A 19517-nucleotide genomic window follows, 5' to 3' on the forward strand; every position below is an offset into this window, starting at 1 on the left:
ATGTGAGACCTTCGGAACAGGAGCATGTCCTCCTCATCGTCATATCCTCAGGGCCTGGGATGTCGTGGGTCCTTGGCTGAATGGACGCGTGAGCAGGGGGCTCAAGCACGGATTCCCGAGTTGCATTTGGTCCCAAGCTGCTTCTGCTCCCCGCGCTGCCCCGTCACAGGCCCCAAGACTATGTCATGAGGCCTAGAATGAATCATTCCCATGGTCAGAGGACTAACAAAGGAGGATCTGCCTGCTGAGATGTTTAGGCAACCAATAATGACTGTACTGACAATGTCAATAAAACATGAGGATGTGGGACTTTGATTTTTTTTTCTTATTTCCTCTTTTTCACTGCATAATCCTCTATCCTCAAGGCCCGATTCAAACACCATCTTCCCCAGGCGGACCTTTCCTGACTTCTCCAACCAGAAACAATCTTGCCTTTTCTGGGCTTCCAGGGCACCTGCCCCTCCCTCTGGTCTCTTGAAATGTCCGCCTTTGGCTGTCTGTGTCTCCATCCAAATGGGCAGCCGACACCATCTAAGCAGAACTGCAGGTCCTCCACACAGCACCACCCCTGGTAAGAAGAGGATGCACTAAGATGTTCTTCCTGGCGCAACCCACCTTCCCCTGCATGTGTGGGGGTGGGGAGGGGACAACACACCGGTTTAAATGGGCAGCTTGCCTAGGTGACAGAGACCACACTAAACTCAAAGCAGACTCCCACAAACCTCAGAGACCATCTCCTGCACATTTTACGCTGCGCCTGGCTCAAAAGGTTCACCCCCACCCTCACCCCCCAGCAAGAAAAACTCTCCAGCCAAAACGAGTCGAGGAGATGGGAGTTTGCCGTCACGTTACCCGGGGGTTGCTCAGAGCAGCTGGGCAGATGTTTAGATCATCTTGTTTGTGCCCAGATGGACAAGAAGAGGGCCTTCAGGCACAGGTCTCCATCTGAGTGAGCTCCAGGGACAAAAGAGAAGCCGATTTACTTTAGAAAGAACCACAGCGTTAGCTACAGTCACGACCCTCCAACTCACCCCTACGTGTCTCTCGGAATAATCTTTCTAAAACTCGGGTCGTTCCCTTGTCACTCAGTCCCTACTTGGAACCCTTCAATGCTTCCCAGGAACCTTCAGGATATGGCCTGACATTCCAGCCTCCATGGGATCTGACCCCACGGAGCCGTCCACTGCCATCTTCGGCCATACATCCCTCCAGGCCCCCAAACAGCAAACTCCCTCAGGATTCCCTGCTCGGTCCCTCTCTCTCCTCCATGTTTTCCTCTCACAGCATTTTATCCAGGACTGTGGATTCAGAAATCATCCATCTGTAGCAGTGCCAGATTTTCTTCTGGTCTGGACTGCTCGTGTCAGTTCCAGAACAGTATAAGCCATTGTCTACTGACATCCTCACTTAGATGTCAAACACATCTCAAGCTGGACTGTCTAAAACACCCTTCCCACCTGATCCCCTTACGCAGCTTGTCTTCCCAGCATCAGTAAACTCCACCATCCACTCAGCTGCTTCGGTCACTCCTGACTCCTCTTTCTCTGATGGCTCACACATTCACCCCACCCCCACCCCACTAAGTCCTGTGGATTCTACCACCGAAGTTTCTCAAACATCCATCTATTCTTTTCATCCATCCGGTATGTCACTGCCCCAGTCTAAGCCATATCTCCCTCCTGGATCACAGGAGCTTCCCCACAGGGTCTCCCTATGTCTGAGCCCCTACAACACACAGTCCACACTCAAAGGTGGTCATCTGTGTAAACAGAAGCATGCTACTCCAGTGAAGTGGGGATAACAACCAGGCTTCTAGTTTTAAAGGGCTCCCACTGGCCAAATCTGGGGCAATCTGAGCACCAAGATAAGGCTCATAACTATAAGATTATTGGAAAATAAGAGAAATCTTAAAGTCCTTACTGATAATAAATATTAAATAAGTAGGCAGAGGAATATCAAGTGGAAGGAGTCCTGGAGTTGACGTTACCATTTTGTAACCATCGTGATAAAGATTGATCTGATTCAGGTAAGAATCAGAAAGAGATGGTCAATCTCATCTAGTTAATAATCTAGGAAATAGGACATCAGCATGGTAGTCATGTAGGCTTCCCAAGTGGCTCAGTGGTAAGGAATCTGCCTGCCAGTGAAGGAGACATGAGTCTGATCCCTGGGTCAGGAAGATCCCCTGGAGAATGGCAACCCATTCCAGTATTCTTGCCTGGGAAATCCCATGGACAGAGGAGCCTGGTCTATGGGGTCACAAGAGTTGGACACCACTTAGCAACTAAAACAACAATATGGTAGTCAAGTATCTCCCTGACGGCTTCTCAGTTACAAGGGAAATTTTTTAAACTAGAGATTGGAGAAATAGGACAACATTAAAATCACTAAGGAGGAGCAGACAGACATTGTATGCCTCTTGTTGTCACACTGAGAAGGAAACAATAACATTTATGCAGTCTTCCAGCCAGGAATTCTTAACCCATGTGTAACCATGGAGAAACAGTAGACAACGCTCAAATGAGGAACATTCTATTAAAGGGGAAGACTGCATTTTCCCACCATGTCAATGTCATAAAAGACAAGGCTTGGAGGTGGGAGGGAGGGTCAAGAGGGCGGGGACATATGTATACCTATGGCTGCTTCATGTTGTTGTATGGCAGAAACACACACAATATTGTAAAGCAATTATCCTTCAATTAAAAATTAATTAATTAAAAAAGAATTTTTAAAGATAAAAAAAGACCAAGGCTACTATTCCAGATTAAAGGAGACTAAAGAGAAATGACAGTTTAATACAATACATCGTTTCTAACCTGGATTCTGGACTACAGGGGAAAATACTACATCAAGGACATTATTGAGACAATCAACAAAGTGGATGGTAAATGAGATACCATATTGCATCGATGTGAAATTTAGTGAAATGGATAACTTGACTGCATGGAGGCAGGAAACACTAAGTATTTAAGGGTAAAGGAGGGCTTTCCTGGTGGTTCAGAGGTAAAGAATCCACCTGCAATGCAGGAAACTTGGGTTCCATCCCTGGGTTGGGAAGATCCCCTGGAGAAGGAAATAGCAACCCACTCCAGTATTCTTGCCTGGGAAATCCCATGGACAGAGAAGCCTGGTGGGGTACAGTCCATGGGGTCACAAAAGAGTCGGACGAGACTTAGTGACTAAACAACAACAACAGGGTAAAGGAACAGATGTATGCGACTGATTCTCAAATAGTTCCGAATAAAATCCCATGTATATACTATAATAGAGAATAAGCAATTCTAACAGAAGTTTGGAGTAAAGGACATACAGATGCTCTTTGTACTTTTCTGTAACTTCAAAATTATTTCCAAGTAAAAAGTTAAAGCAAGAAATCCAGCCTCCTTGCATGGCCCACAAGGCACCTGCCGCCGTCCCCAGTCAGCCAGGCCAATCTTGTGTCAGCCACATGTCCCAGCACACTCAGCTCCATAGACACGAGTTGCCTTTCAACTTTCCCAATGCACCAAATTCTTGCCCACCTCTGGGCCTGTGTGCAGCACCCTACTGTTACTTCTAAATGGAATTCTGTTCCCTCAACTCAATTCTCAGGAATATAGTAACTGTCCTTTTCTCAAAATGGCCTTTGAGCTCCCCACCCTCCAACCCAGCATAGAGTTACCAAGTTCTTTCATAGCACACTGAACATTTTCTTCATGATAATTGTCACAGTTTGTAAGAGTCTGTATTTGGGGAGGATTGCATGAGGTCCATCTTCTCTACTGGCCTGAAAGTTCCCTGAAGCTGGGGATCCTGTCTGTTTCATTCATGAATGTATCTTCCACTTCTGTTACTAGACCCTGCCAACTGCCGGGCACTAGCACACAGTTGATTAAATGATGCAATCCACCCTCCAAGTTCACCCCCAAACCATGGGCAGCTCTCAGAGAACACACCTCACAGTCTCTAGCCCCAAGAACTAATTCAAGAGGCTTTGTCTGGGAAGGCTTCTGGGGTTCTTCACCCCCACAACAGTGTTTGAAATTAGGAGGCCATGGTAAGAAGGAAGGGGAGCTCAGGAGGAGCAACATGGTAAGGGAGAGAGGATGAATTCAGTTGGGAGCCTGGAGCATCAGAGAGGATATCAAGGAGGCAGTTGGCTACATTGTGCTGGTGCTCAGAGGGACAGTCTAGATTAGAAGGAGATGAGGAATTCCCTGGTTGTCCAGTGGTTAGGACTCTGCACTTTCACTGCCGAGGGCCCGGGTTTGATCCCTGGTCAGGGAACTAAGATCCCACAAGCCACATGGCACAGCCAAAGAATTAAAAAAATAAAAATAAAAGATATGTCAGCAGTTGAAGCTGTGGACTTTAAGATCTCTCACAGTTCTGTACAAAAGAAAAAGAGTCCAAGGATGGGGTCCAGAGAACCTGGACTTAAGGGCTAAGCAGAGGGAAACATCTCTGGAAGCAAAGAAACAGTGTCCAGAAAAATAGGCATAGAATTGTGAAGTTGCCACAGAAGGTGGGAGGAGGCCCCTTGAGGCACTGAATCCCACACATCTGTGTTTCCTTCTTCATGTCCAAGCTCAGCATCTGGCACCCGGTGAGCTGAGGAAGCCTGGCGGAGGCTAGGGGTTCAGATTGTCTGAATCCTGACTCCACAATGGCTGTGTGACTTTGGGCGACAGACTTAACTTTCCCAGACTCCAGGCCCTCAGCTGCAGAACAGGACTCATGCTAGTATTTACTTTATGGGGCTGCTCTCAGAATTTCCCAAGACCATCTTTGGAGAGCCCTTTGATCCATGTTTGGTCTACCGTCTAGGAATGAATGAAAGTACAGACACAGCAGGAGCAGGGTTCTGGCTAATAGGATTGTTTCTTAAGTTCAGCCAATAACAGGGCTTCAGACAATGGTCAAATAGCCCCCTCACCACTTTCTATTACATGTCCCCATCTCTTGATTTGATCCCTATTAAACAAACCTAAGGTGGGTAGGCTCTGCTTAATACTATCCTCTTCCCAAAGCCTCCTTCTGAAAACTGGCTTTCCCTCCAAATCCCTATCAGATGACACTGGAGTTTGCCTACCTGATTGCAACTAAACCATCTTTTTCAGGTAACCATGGTGATACTGCCTCCTCAACACAGCTACCTTCTGTGGGTACAGGTAGGTATTCTCAGGCTCCTTCCTGGGAGAAACCACTGAGGTCTGCCAGTAGCTTCTGGTCATCTCAGCTCTGAAGGAAAGGCAAGTGGATGACCATTTCACAGCTTAGAAAGCGCTTCCACACCGTAACCTCCCTTTCATCCTCACAACTGCCCTGTGAGGTAGATACAGCAGATAATAACTACAGCGGTCCACGCGTATCAAGCATTCACAGCGTACCATGCTCTGTGTGAAGTGTTTTCGTAGATGATCTCATTGAAACTCACCAAAATCCTATGAAATGGGCTCCATCAGTTGTTTTTTTTTTTTTTTTTGCCATTTTACAGAAGAGAAAAAATGGGGCTCAGAGTGGTTAGACCTTGCCCTGGATCAAAGAGGTAGTAAATAATGGATTCAAACCTCAGCCTGTCTGACTCCAAAGCCACATTGTTAACCCTTCATCTTCAGTACTGCCTCACAAAGCAAGTGCATTATCTCCCAGGTATCATTCTATCCATTAGATCAAAGCTCAGAGAGGTAAAGTGACTTGTCCAAGGTCTCACAGCCAGGAACTGGCAGAGCTGGAATCCATAACTGGCTTTTCTGGCCCTAAGGCTCCTGAAAGGGTGAAGCTTCCATGAGTGGACTTTACCGTATACGAGATAATTATTTCTGCAGCAGATCTGCTTTGCCAGTCCCGCTCAGCTTAGAAGAGTATTTTGATGCAGAAGTCCTTCCCAATCACGTGAGAACAAATGCTTAACAATAAACATCGAGGCATTCCTGGTTTGAAGAACTCCACTGATGTCAAGTAGAAAGCACGAGAAGGAAACTCTGACAGAGTCCAAGGTTAAGGTAGACATTTCTGGAACTTAGGATGGGAGTACATAGGAGAGAACGGGTCACAGTCTAATGACTTTTTTTTTGGTAGTTGTTGCCATATCGAAACATATTTGTGGGAATTCCCTGGCGGCCCAGTAGTTAGGACTCCACTCATTCACTGCCGTGGAGCTGGGTTCGATCCCTGGCAAGGGAACTAGGATCCCACAAGTCACTAAAAACAAACAAATCAAAAAAGGTACTCATGGCACCCATCTGCTGTTATCAGTGAGACATTCTCACAAATTAAATACTTAATGTGTTTAAATGTATTGTATATCCTATACAAATCCTATGAATGATGTGCTGAGAAAAAGTTTTAGACGCGAGTCTTTAAATCAGCAATTTCAACACATGATTCTGTGTAGTGCAGTTGATCTTGTTGAAGGTTTAAAACATCTTGTTATCCTAACCCTACCCAGTAATGTTCTCTGGTACTTTCCTGGTTTTGAATATTTGCTATAGCCTATAATTCTTCGGAACTGCTACTAAAAGTGTATTTCTTATTTATTAAAAAAAGATATAGAAAGTTAGGAAATACATAGAATGATATGATTTCAGGAGTTCCTAAGATTTCCAGGTTTCCAATCCCCAATCCTAGATTGATCTCTGTCAGAAATTTGGAAACTTTAGGCCAGAGAAACTGGATGAATGTCCTTAAGCAACTCAATGGGATGAAAAACTGGGGAAAGGCCATCTTCCTTGGCCTCCATGAAGGTTCTATCCAGGAGCTGGTCGAGGGGCAGAGCTTCCCTGGTCACCATCCCTCCCAAGGCAGAGGTCTGAGAAGAGGGCACCTCAGGTAGCCGGGGCTGAGCTTGAAGCGTTGGACTTGGCATAAAATTCCTATGATGTCACAAGTTGCATCTGAATCGCTGGTGCAAATGTTCACTTGCATTCCGGTGAGTATCTGCTCACTTTAGTATAAAAAGTGTTCTATATAATCACCAGGAGAAAAATGGATGCTTCACAAGCAGGTGTCCTGTCAAACCGGCAGCACCGGCAGCCCTCACTCATGTGCCAGCAGGAGAAGCAGTGCCCTCTGTCGGGCTGTGGGGTCAGGCAGGCAGACCTGGGTCTGAATGCTGGTTCGGCCACATTCTGGCTGTGTGACTTTGAGCTGGTGCCTTAACCTCTCTGAGACTTAGTTTCTCCTTCTGTAAAATGCTGATAATGAGAACACCAATGGCCCAGGGATGTGGTGAGGACTGAATGAGATCATTTCCATAAATCGCAAGGCCTGGCACGGGGTAAGCCCTCAATCAACGGGAGATGTCGACATTTCCTAGGACAGGCCCAGCAGTGCAGCGAGCGAGCCGCTCAAAGGGCTCCCTCGCCCTGGGCCTTCTCCAGGTGGGGATTTTCCGGTCCGCTGGGGCTGTGCCAGAAGCTTTGGGCACTCCCCGCCCGCCCAGGTCGGTTTCTTCGTATCCACACGGGCCTGCGGGGAGGCTGGCCCCGCGGGGAGGTCTTGCTGCAGGTCGTCAGGCGGTGGATGAACCCACCCGCTAGCGTGGCCTCCGGGGAGGCCGGAGGGAGGGAGTGGGGAGGGCATGTGGCGCAGGGTCTCCGCGCGCGGCCTCGGGGGCAGAGGGGGCGCGTCCCGGGCTGCCCTTCCCCGGGTGGAGGCCCGGCGCCCCGCCCGCACTCCCCGGGTGGAGGCCCGGCTGTGATGCGTCCTCAGGCGCTCGACGGGGTCAGATTGTGCCCGGAGCCTTTCCCGCACTTGGGGGGCCGTTGATCCTGCTCTGTGCGGGTGTCGGTGGCGAGCCAGACGCGTGCTGTGACCTTAGGTTCGGGGCAGGCTGGGGCCGCGCGCCCCTGATGATCCCACGGTGGCCGTGGAGCTGGGAAGCTCTCTGCGCCCTTGGGGGGAGCGGGTGGGTGGCTGGATCTTGGGGCGGCCAAGAGAAACCTCAGGGCCTCGCCTTGCCTGGGGAGCCGGCTCACCTCCCCTTCCCTTGGGGGATCATCCGGGGTGCCCTCGGGGCCTTGCTTCCTCCCCCGGGAGCTCTGGGCTCCGGCGGCGGCGGCCCCGCGGAACTGGGCCGGGCGTTTGTCCGGAGGCCTCTCCTGGGAAGAAGCCTCCTGAGAGGCTCTGTTTTCAGGCCTTTCTCGTGGAGGGCTCTCCTGGTCACCCTCACTCCTGAATCCTGCAGGGAGGAAAGAAGAATCTGTTGTGTTTTCTCCGCAGCCCACCTGAGACTAGGAAGACCCTGCCTTGGGAGCCCTAAATCGGGCAACTTGGGGGGCAGTCTGTAAACCACCCATTTCTGACAGCGGGCAGAGGGTGAGGCCGGGTCCTATGGGAGCTGTTTCTAAAATCGGATAGAACCGGGCAGCTCTACACTTATTTGCAGTGTGATTTTAGGCAAGTTACATAACTTTTTACAAAGCCTCAGTTTGTTCAGTGATTAGGTGGGGATAATAGTATGCGAAGCATCTTGGGAGCCACAGGCCTTCAGGAAGGCAGGGCCTGGCACCCCTTTGTTAAACTGGAAAGATCAATATAATAAACCCGTAAAGGGTAATTCCCTCTTTCTCCAATGGTTAGCACTCTGCAATTTCACTGCCAAGGGCCTGGGTTCGAGTCCTGGTCAGGGAAGTAAGATTCTACACAAATCTCCAAGAAGAAAAAAAAATCTCCATATGAAAAGTTTTTTTTTAAAGCATACAAAACAAAGAGAGAGGAAGGAAGATAGAAAAGGAGGGAAGGAGAGAGGGATGGAGGAAAGGAGGGACTTAAAAGCTCCCTGTACATGGTTGCAATGCTTAATCGCTCAGTCATATCTGACTCTTCAGGACCCCATGGACTGAGCCCGCCAGGCTCCTCTGTCTATGGGATTTTCCAGGCAAGAATACTGGAATGGATTGCCATTCCCTTCTCCAGGGGATCTTCTGGCCCAGGGATGGAACCTGGGTCTCCTATACTGCAGGTGGATCCTTTACCGTCTGAGCCACCAGGGAAGCCCTAGAAGCTCCATAAGAAACAGGAAAATCTTTACCGTGAACAGGTGCTGGGGCTGATGAATGGTCAGCTCAGGTCTGCCTCTTTAGAACAGTGTAACGTGGTCCTATGTCTGACCGGAACTTGCAGCCTTAGCTGATTCTGAGACAGTTGCCTTTTTCCTTTGGATCGAGTAGGATTACCCAAACTCCAAGAAGGTATAAAAATAATAATTGATAGAATTACTGAAACTCTAGAAAGGTATAAAACTGGAACCTCAAGAAGGTGTCAGAATAAGGGCAAGACAAAGTTAAATCCATAGTCTTATCCCTTTTATAACCCGATTTGATGGTGGATTTTTTAGGCAAGTGTCATGTGGGATCCTTCTGGACCAGAGATCAAACCCATGGCCCCTGCATTGGCTGGCAGATTCCTAACCACTGGACCACCAGGGAAGTCCTGATGATGAGTTTTAATAAATTCTATTGTTATTGTATTTGTGTATCCTTAAAGCATATGAAGTAATCAAAAGAATCTTTTGACTACTGAATTTGTATTTGCAGTTTAAATTACTTAAGATAATTTAATTGGTTAAATTTGTAATCAAAGCCTAAATCCCTCATAAAAAATGACTTTCAGTTTTTTCCTTTTTTTTGTTTAGTGGAGTCTAATAAATTGAGCATTAAAGTAGTGGATATTTCTGCCAGCCCAGAAGCCTCCTGAAATATGAAGTAATCTCATCACGCAGCTTGTTCCCCAACTAGGGATTGAACCCCGGACCACACCAGTGAAAGCCTGGAATCCTAACTACTAGGCCACCAGGGAATTTCCTGGTTCTTACTTCACTTTAAAGGAGAAAATGTAGATAAAACACTTGCCACAGGGCCTGCAATCTAGGACACTTTCAGATCCAGTTCAGATGCTAATTTATTGGAAAGGGAAGAGGTTGGTAGCAGGAGCAGACGCCAGAGAGACAGAACACAGTGAGGAACTATCACAGGCATGCTGTCACAGGTGGTTATTCAGTCATTCGGCAAACTACCTGTGGGCCAGCAAGGTGTCAGGCGTGGGAGATACCCTGGTGAACAAGACAAAGCCAACCGTGTTTCCTCCTTCCAAGCCCCACGGGCCATCTCTCTCTTGTAGCCACAAACTACTCACTACCACCCTTTTCCCTGCAGGTCATCCCCATGAATACATATGTGCGTGCGTGCTAAGTTGCTTCAGTTGTGTCTGACTCTTTGCCACCCCGTGGACGGTAGCCTGACATGCTCCTCTGTCCATGGGATTCTCCAGGCAAGAATACTGGAATGGGTTGCCATTTCCTTCTCCAGGGAATCTTCCTGACCCAGGAATTGAATCCACATCTCCTGCATTAGCAGCAGGAACTTTTTTTTACCACTGAGCCACCTGGGAAACCCTTCCTATGAATACAACTAAGATATCCCTATCCCAGATTGGGCCACTGGGCTCACCAGAGGGTAACCCTGGCTCTGATGCAAGAGGCAGAGAGCAAAGGCCTCGATTCAGGGCATAGACACTCAGCTAATTTCCACGAAGTGGTTAGGAGCATGGGCTTTGCATCAATCAGATGGCATAGATCTGAGTTCTGACTTAGCTTCTTTTCATCCTTAACCTTGGGCAAGTAACCAGGCCTCAGTTTTCTTGTCTGTCTGGTGGGGAGAATAATGTCATGCCTAATTGATAGGGTTCCTGTGAAGGTTAAATGAGGTTATGTGTATACGAGTGTGTATATATGAGTGCGTGCATGTTGTGTTTATATATCCAATCTATGTATATAGATATGGGCTTTGAGTAATGGTAGCTTCTGTTTTTACCTTAATATTGCTGACTTCAGGGTTTGTTCCTTGGGAGTTCTTGGCTATTTACTTAGATATGACCAAACAGTTTAGATCCAACCAGTAGATAAAAAAATTTTTTTTCTGAGTACTAATTCATCACCCTATTCAGGTCAACTGATGACCATTTTATTTTGTATTTCCCCCAAATCATCAACAGATAAAAATAAGCCAGTGGAACTTCCCTGGTGGTTGGGAATCTGCCTGCAGATGCAGGGGACACAGGTTTGACCTCTGATCTGGGAAGATGGCAACCCAATCCAGGACACTTGCCTGGAAAATCCCATGGACTGAGGAGCCTGGTAGGCTACAGTCCATGGGGTCGCAAAGAGTCGGACACAACTGAGCGATTTCACTTCACTTCCAGGAAGATCCCACCTGCTGCAGAGCACCTAAGCCTGTGTGCCACAACCACTGAGCCTGTGTGCCCTAGAGCTATGTTCTGCAACAAGAGAGACTACTGCAATGAGAAGCCCAGGCACCGCAACTAGAGAAAGCCCTCAAACAACAACAAAGACCCAGTGCAGCCAAAAATTAAATAAAAATAATAAAAAAAAAAAAACAATGAAGGATGTCAGAAGTGTTCTGAGAAAAAAATGTCTCTATAGACAACAGCTAGTGTGGGCAAGTGGTTGGGAAGTGCATTGTATCTGATCCCACTGGGATTCGGGCCACTGCTCAGAGCAGTACATGTGCACTGCATAACTCTGGGGGTGCCACACATTGTGGTGAACAGAGGTCTGTATAAGGAAAGGGCACCTTTTTCTAATTCACACTAAGTTGCTAAGAATTTTGGAGAAGGCAATGGCAACCCACTCCGTCCATGGCAAATCCCATGGACGGAGAAGCCTGGTAGGCTGCAGTCCATGGGGTTGCTAGGAGTTGGACAGGACTGAGCGACTTCACTTTCACTTTCCTGCATTGGAGAAGGCAATGGCAACCCACTCCAGTGTTCTTGCCTGGAGAATCCCAGGGACGGGGGAGCCTGCTGGGCTGCCGTCTATGGGGTCACACAGAGTCAGACACTACTTAAGCAACTTAGCAGCAGCAGCAGCAGCTAAGAATTTATGAACCAGCTGAGGAGCTGACTGGTCTCTCCAGAGGAGCACATGGCCCACATTTTCTTATCTTTGGTGCCAGGCTAGGATCTAAGAGGGCTTCCCAGGTGGCTCAGTGGTAAAGAATCCACCTGCCAAGCAGGCAACTTGGGTTGAATCCTTTGGTCACGAAGATCCCCTGGAGAAGGAAATGGTAACCCACGCCAGTATTCTTGTCTGGAGAATCCCCTGGACAGAGGAGCCTGGTGGGCTACAGTCCATGGGGTCACACAGAGTCAGACACTACATAGCGACTAAACAACAACAAGGACTTAAGAAGCCTCTGGCAGAGGGGGACGGCTTTCTCTCCAGGCCAAGACAGGGATTCCTGTCTGGTAGGCAGAATTCTAAAGATAACCCTCTAAAATCCCTGCCCCTTAGTTCTTCAATCAAATGCTAATCTAGGTACTGCTGTGAAGGGATTTTTGGAGGTGTAATTAAAGATCCAAGTCAGCTGAGGTTAAGATATGGAGATTCTCAACCAATCAGGTAGCTGTTTAGGAGAGGTTTCTCCAGCAGGTGGCGGAAGAGGAAGTCAGAGATGTGAAGCATGAGGAGGACTGGAGCCCCTGCTGGCTTGCTGACGAAGGGACCCGTGTGATGAGGAATGCAGTGGCCTTTTTATTGTCCCTGTGGGATCTTAATTCCCTGCCCAAGGATCCAACCTAGGCCCCATACAATGGAAGCACAGAGTCCTAACCACTGGACCGCCAAGGAATTCCCTTTGGAGGCCTCTGAAAGAGCTGACATCCACCCTCTACCCCGACAGCGCATGGAGACATCCTACACTGTAAGGAACTGAATTTGGCCAACAAATGGAACTTACATGGAAGTGGATTTGTCCCTACAGCTTCTAGGTAAGAGCCCACCTCAGTCAGCAACTTGACTTGGGCCTTATGAGGCCCTAGACTTCCCTGATAGTTCAGTTGGTAAAGAATCCGCCTGCAATGCAGGAGACCCTGGTTCGATCCCTGGGTTGGGAAGATCCCCTGGGGAAGGGTAAAGGCTATCCACTCCAGTATTCTGGCCTGGAGAATTCCATGGACTGTATAGTCCATGGGTTCCAAAGAGTCGGACACGACAGCCACTTTCACTTTATGAAACCCTAAACTGAGAACCCAGCCAAGCCCATAGTCTCTGATCAACAAAAATGTGAGATAATAAATGAGTCTCACTTTAAACTCTAAGTTTGGGCTCATTTGTTACGGAGCAAGGGAAAATGAATACACTTGGTTTCATGAAAGAACCTGGCCAGAGGGACCTCCCTGGTGGTCTAGTGGTTAAGACTTTGCCTTCCAACGCAGGCGGTGCAGTTCAGTCCCTAGTGGGGAAGCTAAGATCCCACAAGCCTGGAGGCCAAGAAACCAAAACATAAACCAGAAGTAGTATTGTAATAAATTCAATGAAGCCTTTAAAAATGCTCCACATAAAACAAACAAACAAAAATCTTAAAAAAAAAAAAAAAAAGAGCCTGACTAAAGAGGTGGGAATCCTTTCAAGGACTCCCTCTTTCCTGCCTTCCTTAGGAAAGAGCATCCCTTGTGGCTCAGCTGGCAAAGAATCCGCCTGCAATGGGAGACCTGGGTTTGATCCCTGGGTTGGGAAGATCTCCTGGAGAAGGGAAAGGCTACCCGCTCCAGTATTCTGGCCTGAGTCCATGGGGTTGCAAAGAGTCAGACATGACTGAGCCACTTTCACTTTAGGAGAGAGAAATGTATCTATACTCCAGTTTCTTGATGTTTTTCCACTTGGGAGTTCTGCTTTACTCCTCTATATACCAGGTTTTACAAGGGGAGGCCTGTCATGGTCCCGTCCTACCAGTGACGGTGGATGGATAAATCATGAATTCTGGGGTTTAGTAACATGGCCTAGAACTCAGGAAGAGGGGCGTCACGGGGGCTTCCTCTTTTCCCCCTGACATAGAGCCCCGGAAGAGCCTCTCTAGTCTGCTCACCTCTGAGGACCTGCAAGGGAGCTGTAGAGGCAGATTGACTGGAGAAGATGGCTGCCAGCACTCGAGGAGCCCCATCAGTGAGGTTTCCTCTTCTTTGTGTCTTAGCTGCAGGACAAGTGTCTTCAAATGTGTTCAGTACTGGTTCCTAAGGGCTGAATTGTGCACCCCCCTCGAATTCATGTGCTGAAATCCTAACAACTGCTACTTCAGAATGTGACTCTGCTGGGAGATAGGGTCTTTTAAGAGGTAATGAAGTTAAAATAAGGTCATGAAGGAGGGCCCTAATCCAACATGACTGGTATCCTTAAGAGAAGAGGAGATTAAGCCACTTCCCTCATGGTCCAGTGGTTTTAAGACTCCCTGCTTCCACTGCAGGGGGCATGGGTTTGATGCCTGGTTGGGGAACTGAGATCCCACATGCCTTGCTGCTTCACCAATAAATAAATAAAGCTGTGAGAAAACAAATTTCTGTGGTTTCAGTCACCAGTCTGTGGTACTTTGTTACGGCAGCCCAAGCAAACTAATACCCTGGCCTATTCAGGAGAACATTGCTCTCTTATACTCCTTGCCTCTGTTTGAGAGTGGAGAAGGCAATGGCACCCCACTCCAGTACTCTTGCCTGGAAAATCTCATGGATGGAGGAGCCTGGTAGGCTGCAGTCCATGAGGTCCCGAAGAGTCGGACACGACTGAGCGACTTCATTTTCACTTTTCACTTTCATGCAACGGAGAAGGAAATGGTAGCCCACTCCAGTGTTCTTGCCTGGAGAATCCCAGGGATGGGGGAGCCTGGTGGGCTGCCGTCTATGGGGTCACACAGAGTCGGACATGACTGAAGCGACTTAGCAGCAGCAGCTGTTTGAGAGACGCTAAAGTGCTGTTCCGAGTGGTCAGAGGAAATAAACTCATGAACAGATAAAGAGAAGCTAACAACCCATTGAGGAGGACTAAGAAACCAGAGGAGAGAAGACAAAGCTGGACCCCTGAATGAAATGGCTCCAACTGAAGTACAACTGATTGAGGAAGATTGTTAAAAGAAGGGCTATAATGGACTTCCCTGGTGGTCCAATGGTTAAAACCCATGTTCCCAACGAAGGGGGCCCAGGTTCAATCCCTGATCAGGGAACTAGATTCCCCATGCTGCAACAAAGCACCCACATGCTGCAAATAAGACCTGGTGCAAAAAATAGAAGGGCCATAAGGACTCAAATTTCTTGTCACCCATCTTCCAATTCTGTTCCTCTCAAGTTCCTGACCAGCCAGCCAAACCTTAGCAACCGTCCATCAATTAATGCAGGTTCATACTTCTGGTCATTTCACCTGCCAGACATAGTGAAGAGCCGAAGACACTGCTCAAAGCTCTGTCCACTGTGAGGGTTTTTCTTCACCAGTGTCCTTCAGGTTCACCCAGCTGGTGGGGGGAGCTGTGGCTGTCCACTGACAGCTCATAACAGCCTATCAGCCAGAGTCACCTGTGAACAGGCTTGAGTCTTTTCTTCATCAGTCAGCTGGGTGTAAAGGACACCCTAGAAAGGCACAGCCAGTGATGGAGGGAGAGAAGGTCAAGAAACCACCTGCTCCTGTAAATGGCTCGTAACTTCTGGACCTTTCCAAGCTTGGTCTTTTATCTCAGGTGATGATAGAATGCTGCTGGGTACACCCAACCTCACAGTTGGGTTGGTCAGACAACATCCTTTCATGATGAGTATCTCAGGTTGCTTGGTCACCCAATATCTGCTGGCTACATGTTCAGTTCCTACCACATCCCAAGAGCAAGCCAGAGACTGTTTCTTTTTTAAATTATGAAGTTTTTAAAAAAATATTTATTTATTTGCTATGGGTCTTAGATCTAGTTCCCTGACCAGGGATCAAACCCGGGTCCCCCGCATTGGGAGCTTGGAGTGTTAGCCACTGGACTGCCTGGAAGCCCCTTAAGCTACAGATTTTTTTAAGATATTTATTTGGCTGCATCAGGTGCTGTGCCACAGACTCTTGGGTTATGGCACATGGGCTCCAGAGTGCGTGGGCTCAGTAGTCTGCTGCATGTGGGATCTTAGTTACCCTGACCAGGGATTGAACCTGCATCCCCTCATAGCAAGGCTGATTCTCAACCACTGGACGACCAAAGAACTCCTCAGAGACTGTTTCTGAAAAGTAGAACAGTTGAAAGCCTACACTTATCAAAAATCCTGTGAGTCTGTGCTTTGATTCTGCTCTTGGTGCTTGCTGGAATGTCACTGGCTTTGCTGGATCATCGGTACAGTGACAGGGCGCCTTGAAAGTGTTATAGAACCTTCTCTTTCCCTGCTCTCTACTCAAAACTGGCATCTCCCAGGGGGCTTTACTGACGAGCTACATTGCCTCCAAAATCCATACATGCCTACCAAGCACTGTTCCTCTATGAGGGGGAGTAGGTTGTATGAGAGCAACTGGTCTTTCACCTTGGAGGAGATATCTTTACATACTCTGGCCACTGAATCTCCAGAGACTTCACTGGAGTGACAGTCCTCTGAATCTTTTTTTTTTTTGGCTGTGCTGGGTCCTCGTTACTACATGTGGGCTTTCTCTAGTTGTGATGAGCAGGGGCTGCTCTCTAGTTGTGGTGCGAGGGCTCCTCATTGCAGTGGTTTCTCTGGTTGTGGAGCATGGACTCCAGAGCACAGGCTTCAGTGGTTGTGGTGCAGGGGCTTAGTTGCCCTGCAGCATGTCAAATTTTCTCGGACCAGGGATTGAACTCATGTCCCCTGCATTAGCAGGTGGATTCTCAACCACTGAACCCCCAGAGAAGTATCCCCTGAGTCTTTAGAGGGCATTTATCTCCCACCTTCTAGTTTGCATATGTCTTATTAGGACAATTAAGGTACTTGTTACTTGCTGCTCATCAGATCCAATAATGTTCTCAATATAGTGGCCCGGTGTGGTGGTCTGTGGGATGTTAAGATGACTGAGATCTTTGTAGACTATATTACAGCAGATCAGAATTGACAGATCCCTGGAGCATGCTGAAGATATACAGTGGCGTTGCCAGCTAAAGAGGAAACTGCTCTGGTGGACCTTGCATGTTGGTATGGAGAAAGAGCCAAGTCACTAGTCAGTTACCAAACATCAGGGGAAAGGTACTAAATCTGGGACAGCAGCTGCAATTGGAATCAGTTCATGCTGGTCCGCAGTTATTCTCCATCTGACTTCTGAACAGGCCAGACTGGCGGGTTAAATGGGTATGTGATGTCTCACTACCCATGCTTCTTTCAATTCTTTGCATGAATTTCTGCACTTCTCCCAGGGATGTGGTATTTTTACTGGTTTGTTGTCTTTGTAGCAAGTGGGACTTTCACTTAGCCTGTCTTGCTATATTGGTCCCCAGTCTGCGGTTCAGAGAGACTATGTGGGGATTCTGCCACTATGCCAGTTTTCAGGTTACTGCCTCTCAGCTCCAAATTCACGCTTTAGTATTTGCTCTGAGATACTGGACTGGACTATGTACTCGTTTCTCCTTGCAGTGAACACGATGTTAAGCTTTGTCAGTAGAGGGCGCTGGAGGGACATTGAAAGAGGAAGGAGATGCTCTTCCTGGTTCTGGTACTGTTGAGGCTTTTTTCTTGCTCCTGTTGCACAGCTTTGCATGGGCACATGTATGTGGGCACATCCAGAGGTTCCCTGCCTTAGAAGTGACAGTGAGGAGTCCTTTGATGAGCTCACAGCTCCCAACTTGCAACCACATTGCCTTACCTCTCTACCTCCATGTGGACACCACTGACCCCAGACCACATGCTGCCTTTGCAGTGACTGGACTCAGCGCTTGGACTCCTTTTGTACACCACCCATCCTGACCCTCACACAGCTTTCTCTCACACTGATCTGCAGAGCATGCTTTTTCCAACACTTGACGATGGGAGCAGTCTGATTTTCTCCAGCACTTTGTTCTTACCAAGCTCACTTTCTCTAATGTTGACAGTGCTTGATTCCTTTCTCAGTGCCGCTTTCTCCAGCACCTGGCTCTCACTGAGTGTATATCCTCTACCGTGTGACTCCACAGTGGCATGACTTTCTACTGTGCTGATCCCTGTACTGATAAAGCTCTCCAGCACCTGGCTCCTGTAGAGAACACCTCCTGCAATCTTGGTTCTAGCAATGCTCCATGATTAGCAGCTTCACCTGACACCCCAGAGGGCCGATTTCCAGGAAGTCACAAAGGTAAGGCCGTCAGCAGTTTGTCTGCCTGGTCCTTTCAAATGAAGTCTGATCTCAGCCTGGTGGGAAAGGGATCTTTCTTGGGCTCTCTGCATCAGTCCTAGGGATAGTAGCTGATCTTAATATCTAATTCTGTATTCTTTAGAATTCTCTTCAGCCCTCGTTAGCCATTTCCCTATTATTCCTATCAATAGTTCTTTATGTTAAGCTTTCCCATGGTGGCTTCTGCCTCCTGGTTGGACCCTGACTGATACAATAATTGGTTCTGGGAGTGGTTCTAGGAGAAAGACCCACAGAGATGGGATTTTGCAGTGATATGGTCACAACCTTGATGCTGAGCTCTAGTCAACGGGAAATGGGATGCTAATAAACCACACCATGCAGCTGTATCACAGTTAATCAAACTATCACCTGTGGCTGATTGTGATGGGGTGACAACTAAAGCATATGCCTTGGGAGTCCAACTTCTCCTGGCTCCTATGGCAGTAGTAATAACTCTAGACTGTGTGGTAAGATGGATTCTTTGCAGTGCACTTGAGTGATTAGAGAGAAAATGACAACTGAATTCACTGTCTTGACAAATCTGTTATGGGAAATCTAGGGCATCAATCTGGAGAAGGCAATGGCACCCCACTCCAGTACTCTTGCCTGGAAAATCCCATGGGTGGAGGAGCCTGGAGGGCTGCAGTCCATGAGGTCGCTAAGAGTCAGACACGACTGAGCGACTTCACTTTCACTTTTCACTTTCATGCATTGGAGAAGGAAATGGCAACCCACTCCAGTGTTCTTGCCTGGAGAATCCCAGGGACGGGGGAGCCTGGTGGGCTCCCGTCTGTGGGGTCGCACAGAGTCGGACACGACTGAAGTGACTTAGCAGCAGCAGGGCATCAATCAGGAAAGGATAGGGTGCAGAAATTTGGAAGGGCGCATGTGGTTAGAATCAGACAAAGGAGACAATATTGAACTCCCAAGTCATTCTGAGTCTCTTTTGCCATTGGAAGTAGCTTGCTCTCCTGTGTCTAATGAAACTAACTTTTCTGTTTGAAAACCCTGTGATAACTTTACCTGGGGCAAATGCCTTGAAAAGGGGTGCTCATTCCACTCAAAATTCACCTCCCCTGCTGTCTGTAAGTCTTTCAGTTCAGCTCAGTCGTTCCGTCGTGTCCGACTCGTTGCAACCTCATGGACTGCAGCATATCAGGCTTCCCCGTCCATCACCAACTCCCAGAATTTGCTCAAACTCATGTCCTTTGAGTCAGTGAGGCTATTCAACCATCTCATCCTCTGTCATCCCCTTCTCCTGCCTTCAATCTTTCCCAGCATCAGGGTCTTTCCAAGGAGTCAGTTCTTTGCATCTGGTGGTCAAAATATTGGAGTTTCAGCTTCAGCATCAGTCCTTCCAATGAATATTCAGGACTGATTTCCTTTAGGATTGACTGGTTTGATCTCCTTGCAGTCCAAG

At 48.0% G+C, this 19517-nt stretch overlaps 1 protein-coding gene and 1 non-coding gene across 3 annotated transcripts in view; one reads left to right on the forward strand and one right to left on the reverse strand.

Annotated features, from left to right (window-relative positions):
- Positions 1-310: 310 nt before the first annotated feature.
- BCL7C (BAF chromatin remodeling complex subunit BCL7C) overlaps positions 311-19517 on the reverse strand; it is a 38509-nt gene continuing 19302 nt past the window's right edge. For both annotated transcript variants that reach the window (XM_070779931.1, XM_070779929.1), the window contains one exon: positions 311-8161. In XM_070779931.1, the coding sequence (XP_070636032.1) occupies positions 7955-8161 (207 nt within the window). In that variant the 3' untranslated portion in view covers positions 311-7954. The remainder of the gene's footprint in view (positions 8162-19517) is intronic.
- TRNAE-UUC (transfer RNA glutamic acid (anticodon UUC)) lies at positions 4194-4266 on the forward strand. The gene has a single exon. It is a non-coding gene; the product is annotated as a tRNA-Glu (tRNA).

The sequence above is a fragment of the Bos indicus genome, chromosome 25 (assembly GCF_029378745.1).
Source record: "Bos indicus isolate NIAB-ARS_2022 breed Sahiwal x Tharparkar chromosome 25, NIAB-ARS_B.indTharparkar_mat_pri_1.0, whole genome shotgun sequence".
NCBI lineage: Eukaryota > Metazoa > Chordata > Mammalia > Artiodactyla > Bovidae > Bos > Bos indicus.